This window comes from Eleginops maclovinus, chromosome 15 (genome assembly GCF_036324505.1).
Source record: "Eleginops maclovinus isolate JMC-PN-2008 ecotype Puerto Natales chromosome 15, JC_Emac_rtc_rv5, whole genome shotgun sequence".
Taxonomy (NCBI): domain Eukaryota; kingdom Metazoa; phylum Chordata; class Actinopteri; order Perciformes; family Eleginopidae; genus Eleginops; species Eleginops maclovinus.
This window is the reverse complement of record NC_086363.1, coordinates 18,527,281-18,535,243: the sequence shown is the minus strand read 5'-3', so window position 1 is coordinate 18,535,243 and position 7,963 is coordinate 18,527,281. Positions and strand designations below refer to the sequence as shown.

Sequence of the window (7,963 nt, the reverse complement as noted above, 5' to 3'; positions counted from 1 at the left end):
GGGTCAAGGTGGAGGATGTGATGTTCCCCATCCGCACTGCCTGGGATCTGCCCGTTAGGAAGCTCAGGATCCAGTCACAGAGGACGCTGTTGAGCCCGAGGTCCCTGAGCTTAATGATGAGCTTGGAGGGCACAATGGTGTTGAATGCTGAACTGTAGTCAATGAACAGCATTCTCACATAAGTGTTCCTCTGGTCCAGGTGGGAGAGGGCAGTGTGGAGGGTGAGGGAGATGGCATCATCCGTGGACCTGTTTGCTCTGTAGGCAAACTGCAAGGGGGTCCAGTGAGTCAGGGAGGGAGGAGGTGATAAAAGGTTTGACTAACCGCTCAAAGCACTTCATGATGATGGAGGTGAGTGCAACTGGGCAGTAGTCCAGCAGATTAGGTTACTGATCACATTGTTTTAAAGGTGACCAGTAATGTAACAGAATACATTTTTAAAGTAACCCTCCCAACCCTGTTAATTAAGTAGTTCTTAACTAAAATAAACCCTTAATTAAAATGTTTGACTTCCTTTAAAATAACTTTGGGATCCTGACTTGGTGTTAGATTGAAAAACTTCCTATGAGACTCAGCTCAGAAAGTTTCATTATTGCTGTGATTTACTTTAGTCACATAACTGCTGTTCCCTTTTTTCAGTTTTAAGAACAACTGCCTTAAAATACTCCATTACAAGTTGACGTCCTTATTTCAAAATGTAAAAGTACAGAAGTATAGCATCAAAATGCACTTATTTATTATCAGCTAAATTTACTAAATTATCAAAAGTGTTGTTATGCAGAATGGATCTTTTCACATAATTGTATTATTATGGATATTATATTATCCAGTTTTTATACTTATAAGAGCATTTTTGTATTGTAGTTTGTTTATGTAGACTAAACGTAGATACTAGAAATACCGTGTAGATTAGTAGTAGAAAATTGCATCATACCATACCTTCATATCAGCTATTTTATAAAGTAAATGTGAGTGTTAAATTAAATGTAGTGGAGTAAAAAGTAGAATATTTGCCTCTGAACTGTAGCAGAGTAGCAGTATATAGTAGGAGAAGTCTTATTACAGCTTGTCAGATTGATAGGTTAGGGGTTAGAAAAGATGGGAACATTCTAAGGAGTGTGACTCTTTTTTATTCAGAGTCAGCAAAATGATCACAAGGTTGAGTGAAGCAAGAAGCACTGAGACTGAAAGGGAGCAGATCTGAGTCAGTTTCTCCAAACCCACACTGTACACCTCACACCTCAGCAGTACTTAAGTGACTTCAAGACAGCTGCTTTTGTTGTCCCGTGTGATGGAGACAAATATTTCTAATATCTGAAGCCGGACTGGTGAGTACATTTTATGTTTCTCCAACCTCAAATCAAAACACTTTTATTAACATGTAACTGTGTCACACGAGGGATAACTTTGAAACAAAAACATCACAATTTTAGATAACCACCGTAGCCTTTGTTTAGTTGCAAACTTGACTCTATGTAAATTATACTGCGTGTGTAAGTATACCTTATTATATCAAATAAGGTCTTACTTTCTAGGAATTGCAGTTAAATAACCCACACTGTGAGTGGTGGATAGCATGATATAGCTCCACATGCTCTACCAACTGAGCTAACCGGGCTATTTTACAATAAACAATTACAACATGGCCCAAGTAACTTTCAAAAGGGTTTTTTAAGAGAAGGCAACTTAACGGACTGTTCACATCAGGATTCCAAGTTAACACTGCAAATAAGGTTTCAAGGTTTCAAGGTTTCAAGGTTTCAAGGTTTCAAGGTTTTATTTGTCATATGCACAGCAGATACAGCGTATATGTTGGCAATGAAAATCTTATGTCGCGTGCTCCTCCAACAACTCCACATACATGGTGCAAATAACATAAATAAAATAGTGCAAAAAGAGAGAAGAGTATTTACAATAAAGATGTGGAGTTGGTGAGGAGCTCGAGACACGGCAGCCATCCTCGGCGCCATCTTGCTCTCAAAAGTAACACCTAATGTAAGCGTATAATTAATCAGTGAACCAAAAATGTACCTATCACTACACTGAAAAATATGAAGCATTGACTTTAATTAAATGTATTATGTCAACAGATTTCACATCACTGTATTAGGTTAGTTGAAAGCAAAAATATTAAATTGAACGTTTTATAAAACCTGCCCATAATCTCTAGCTCTGTTAAGTTACTGTGGACTACTGCAAATACTTAATTTGACTGATGGCGCTGAGAATAGTTTTCTTGCTCTTGAATGTAGCTTCATAGTTCATTTGATTTATTTATCAGAGTTAAATTGTTACTCCACTCATGGCAATTATTATAAACAACACATGTACACTATAAGCAGATTTTGTAACTCATTTTGGAAAGAAGCAGGGAGAATATGTATAGTAACATGAAACCAAAAAAACATCTACCATCAGCAAAGCAGGTGACCTATCCTCATACTGTCTAATTATTTTTTCTTAATTCATTTTCTTCAGCCTAAAGATGTTCATTCAGTCCTTTAAATCATTTGGTAAAGAATTCCTTAGTTTTACTACAGAGATACACATCTACTTTAAAAATGTCTTTGCAAAATCCTGCCTAAATTTACATTTCCTTTTATGTTGATCATCCTCTGAAGTTAAAACAAATTCTAATAATTCTTAACCTTTTGCCAACCTTGACTCAATAAAGTGTATTTGTGTGTTCTCCGGGATGTACATTCTGCAGAATTCTCACTGTTGTTTTTCTGTTATTCCACCAAGTGGCTTTGGATGAAAGCATCAGCTTAATGTAATGTCTTCTCTTTTCCAGACATTAGCTTCCAGCCATGGGGGACTGGTCTTACATGTCCTCTTTGTTGGACAAGGTCCAGTCTCACTCCACGGTGGTGGGGAAGATCTGGATGAGCGTCCTCTTCCTGTTCCGGATCTTTGTCCTGGGATCTGCCGCGGACAAAGTTTGGGGGGACGAAGTGTCTGAGTTCTACTGCGACAGCCATGAACCAGGGTGTCAACACAGCTGCTACGACTGGAAGTTCCCGATATCCTACGTTCATTACTGGGTCCTGCAGATCACCTTTGTGTCCACGCCCACCCTGGTGTACCTGGGCCACGCGATCCACATCATCCACAGAGAGAAGAGGCAGATGGAGAAGCTGCGGGATGTCTGTGATGGGGCCCCACCAAAGGGGCTGAAGTACATAGACGAAAGGGGAAAGGTGAAGATAACGGGCGTCCTCTTCTGCACTTACATGACCCAGCTGGTGTTCAAGATCCTCCTGGAGGTGGGTTTCTGTGTGGGACAGTTCTACATCTACGGCCCCCCGTTCATGGAGCCTTACTTCCACTGCACCAAGTCTCCGTGTGCCAGTTTAAGCGGTGCCCAGTGTTATGTTTCTCGTCCAAGTGAGAAAACCATTTTCGTGTTCTTCATGCTGGTGGTTTCCGGCATCTCGGTGCTCCTCAACATCGTGGAGATGATTTACCTGCTGTGTAGCCGGAGGAGAGAAACCAGGAATCATTATAAGGAGGCACTCTGATAGCAGTGCACCTCCAACCTGGAATGGGGAACCGGGAGGAACCAGTATGGAGGCTGCCCAGTAATGCCCCTGCCCCCTCAGGGTCCGACAGGCCCCGTCAGTGAGGACAAACACACAGACTCAGATGTCAGTAAAGACAAGGTCCCCTGATTCATGAACACTTGTAAATTAATTGTAAACACATTTTTGCTCAGTAATAGAGTTAAGGAGGTTTCTTTAAATATTGTACACCCAATATAAATATAAGTTTAATTAAAAAAATATTATTATATTATTGCTTTCAACTAACCTAATAGTTATGTGAATCCATTGACATAATACACTTAAATCAAGTCAAAGTTTCAGTTTTTACAGCATACCCTGCAAAAAGACACTGCAGATATTTAGATTTTCTATCATTCCTGTAGGTTTTGTAATTTACAAGAAGAAATTAGTTACCATTTATTTTATGAATGTATGTATTGTAGAATGTTTTGTAAAAATACAACACCAGGATAGAGACAATCTTACTTCAAAGGTGACAGTGTGGATGCAGATGTTTTGTACAGTTTATTTTATTTTTAGGGATATTTCATATTCACAAAAAGCAATGGGCTGAATCCAGACCAAATTTTGAACTGTTTTATCAAGAGCTAAAACAATATTGCAGAACTATTAAAAAAATGATGAATAAAAAGGCAGTCAAAAGTAATTGTGTATTTAACAAATGTTTAATCTGAAATATGAAACCGTATCTTCCTTTTCTTTTTTTATATATTTACTTTATGTAATTTTTGACGTCAAATTTTTTGTATACAACATATATATGATGTTCAAATAAAGTAAACAAATTAATAATAATAAACACAAATGCTCACAAATGCAGTGGTGGAAGAAATAAACATATCCTTTCTCGTACGGTGTCCTTGAGTGCCGAGAGAGGCGCCTTCAAATAAAATGTATTATTATTAGAAGTACTAATACCCAGTTTTGGAAGAAGTACTAAGATCCTTTACTTAAGCAAAAGTACAAATACCATGCTCTTAAAATACTCCATTACAAGTCAATCTTCTTTTTATGAGATTTTGATTAGAAGCCTGAAATAAAAGTCTTGGTAATTAATTAAAGAAATCGTGTACGTTATTTGTTCACCTTCATGCCTGACCCTAATATTCTTCCATATTCTTTATATTAAAAAACTTAGTCCACACATTCATTTTGCACACACATATGTGAAATGTTTTAAACCCTTTCAGAGAATTCATCACAAAAGAGACCCAGTCTACTCTGTGTGTGTGCAGCAGGAGGGTATGTCAGGTCGGTAGGATGGCAGTACAAACACCAGGGGGCAGAGTCCTCTTTAAATCTACTCCAGTCAGACGCATGGTCACAGCGAGAATTACTTGCTGTGACCAGCAGATGTTCCTGACAACTTCAATGTACTTTTCAATAAATACCAGCAAGTGTTGTCTACAAGAAGACAAGGCATTAAACTAGTAAAACGTTGCTGAGCACCCATAAAACGTTCTGTATTAAAGTATAGGTTCACATATTTAGCCTTAAAACAATATTTAAAAGCATATATGTTCATTTACACTTTTGGTCACCGTCATTAATAAACTGCATTAAATGACACACATATTGCATGTCTTTACATCATTGGAGAAGCTCTCTTCTTCAATTGCTCTTTCCTGGGGGGAGTGTATCCTATCAAGGTTTTAAGGAAATGTGAGCAATTCTCTTCATTCACATTTCCAGAGGAAGTGTTTGTAGGAAGTCAGAGTTGCTGAGTTGAGAGTACTGGGACAGATCTCTTTCTTAGCATGTGGAAAAAGCATGGCAACAGAGGGCAGTGAATGTGAAAGTCAGTGGAGTCCAAAATGCTTCTGCCTGGACACTTAAAATGATGGAAAATGGAAACAAATGTGCCGGTGTTCATGAGACTTTATGCCTCAACCCCACAGTTTATTATTATTATTTAAAAACTAATCAAGACTCAAATACACACAATGAAATGCTTACAATAATACAGGTTGACAATAATATTACCTTTAAACAGATTCAACTTAATATTTTTGCTTTCAATTAACCTAATGCAGTTATGTGAAATTCTGATGACATAAAACATTTATTTAAAGTCAACGTTTCAGGTTTTTCAGATGGAACTGTAATAACACACATATTAAGGATAAAAAAGGAAGAAAATGATATCAGACGTCAAATATCCTATAAAAGATCAAATAAAATAGAAATATTTATATAAACATAAGAAATTGTAATAAACGTGCACATTTTACTACAATATATATTCTATACAACATGCATATTATAAAATATGCAAAATATTTAAAAGGCTATATTACACAGCTAGTTTATTCAGCTTTGTTTTATCTTAAATTAGTTAATTGATTATCAACTTTGCTCCATTAAGTAAGGCATCAAAAAAAGAAGTCTGGGGTTGTATACAAGATATTTTGGCATCGTTGAGTTAATGTGATATTCCCCTGCAAAGTGCTGTCCCTTTGATATCTATAGCATTAAAAGCCCTCGCACAAGTGAAGTCGTTGAAGGCTCAGGGTTTTAAGGCCTTACGTGGGACATTGAGATTGGGCCCTAACCTCACCCTCTGTGGATGAGGTCACAAGTTCATATGAGAGTGTTAGCCTGTGTGTATTTTACCCTTGAGTGGCTGTGTATTTTCCCTGATAAGTCTGTAGCGGTGCATGTGTTTTCCTGTCTGGAAAACCTGGAAAACACTGGTAATTGTGGACTACTTTCCAAGCAATGGAAAACACCTGGAAAATGAGACAAATGTCCTGGAGACAGTTTATCTGGAAAATGTTTTTTTTTGTAATTGTAAGTCTGGGGGTTTTATCCTAGCAAATCCCCTCTGCAGACAAGAGCAGCAAAGTGATATGTCTGGATGCTTTCTGACTCTCCTACTCTGTCTCTGGCACTATAGTTACTAATAAATACACAGCTCTTCACTTAAACTCTAAAGGCGCTGAAGAAGGAAATGTGCAGTAATGGGTCCTAAAAAATTACCATTTTGGTTCCCTTCCCTTGATCGTTTTTGAATAGCTGCCTGAAATAAGATCTGTGGTTAATACAAACTGAATAGATTTTGCTCTACAACATAATACAGTGGAGGAAATAAGTATTTGATCTCCTACCAATTTAGTTAGTTTACCCACTTACAAAGAAATGAACAGTCTGTAATTTGTATGGTATGTTTATTTTCACACTGAGAGACAGAATATAACAAAAAAAATCCAGAAATTTACATTAAAAAAAAATTATTAATTAATGTGCATTTAATTGGGGAACTAACTATTTGATTCCCTTGCAAAACATGACTTAGTACTTGTTGGACAGCACAGAGGTCAGATGTTTCCTGTAGTTGGTCACCAGGTTTGCTCACATCTCAGGAGGGATTTTGGTCCACTCCTCTCTGCAGATTCTCTCAAACTCCAACTGGCAACTGGAAGCTTCAGCTCCCTCCACAGATTTTCTATAGGATGGAGGTCCGGAGACTGCTAGGCCCCTCCATCACCTTAATGGGCTCCAATGTAGCCACTCCTTAGTTGCCTTGGCCGTATGTTTTGGGTCATTGCCATGCTGGAAGACCTATCCATGCCCCATTTTCAGTGTCCTGGCCGAGGGAATGAGGTTATCAGCCAATATTTTATGGTACATGGCCCCCTCCATCATCCCCTTGATGCGGTGAGTCACCCTGTCCCCTGAGCAGAGAAACCCCCCCAAAGCATCATGTTTACACCTCCATGCTTGGCGCAGGGGATGGTGTTCTTGGGGTCACAGTCAGCATTTCTCTTCCTCCAAACACTACATGTGGAGTTGATGCCAAATATCTTGATTCTGGTCTCATCTGACCACATCACCTTCTCATGAGCCTTCTCTGGATCATTCAGAGGATCACTGGCAGACTTCAGACGGCCTGTACATGTGCCTTCTTGAGCAGGGGGGCCGCAGGATTTTAATCCATTACGGCACAGTGTGTTACCAATAGTTTTCTTGGTGACTGTGGTCCCAGCTGCCTTCAGATCATTAACGAGTCCCTCCTGTGTAGTTCTTGGCTGACCCCTCACCTTTATCATGATCATTGATGCCCCAAGAGGCTAGATCTTAGATGGTGGAGCCCCAGATTGAGGGCGATTGATGGTCATTTTGTGCTTCTTCCATTTTCTAATTATCAAACCAGTTGTCTCTTTCTCACCAAGCTGCTTGCTAGTGGTCTTGTCTGCTATTCCAGCCTTGTGCTGGTCTACAGTCTGGTCCCTGATGTCCTTAGACATTAGTTCCACCATGATCATAAGACCTGTCTCTGGTCTTGCCCTCGGTGGAGGGGTTTTAATCTGATTTATTGACTGTGGACAGGTGTCTTTTATCCAGGTAAAGAGTTGATATCAGGTGTACTTTCTTAAAGCGAGAGGACTTATTTGACC

General features: G+C 38.9%; 1 protein-coding gene across 1 annotated transcript; it reads left to right on the top strand.

The window, feature by feature from the left end:
- The first annotated feature begins 1,198 nt into the window (after window positions 1–1,198).
- LOC134877357 (gap junction Cx32.2 protein-like) lies at window positions 1,199–5,043 on the top strand. The gene is made up of 2 exons (XM_063902845.1): window positions 1,199–1,328; window positions 2,795–5,043. The coding sequence occupies exon 2, from the start codon at window positions 2,811–2,813 to the stop codon at window positions 3,519–3,521; it is 711 nt and encodes a 236-aa protein (XP_063758915.1). The 5' UTR covers window positions 1,199–1,328; window positions 2,795–2,810; the 3' UTR covers window positions 3,522–5,043.
- The last annotated feature ends 2,920 nt before the right edge of the window (window positions 5,044–7,963 follow it).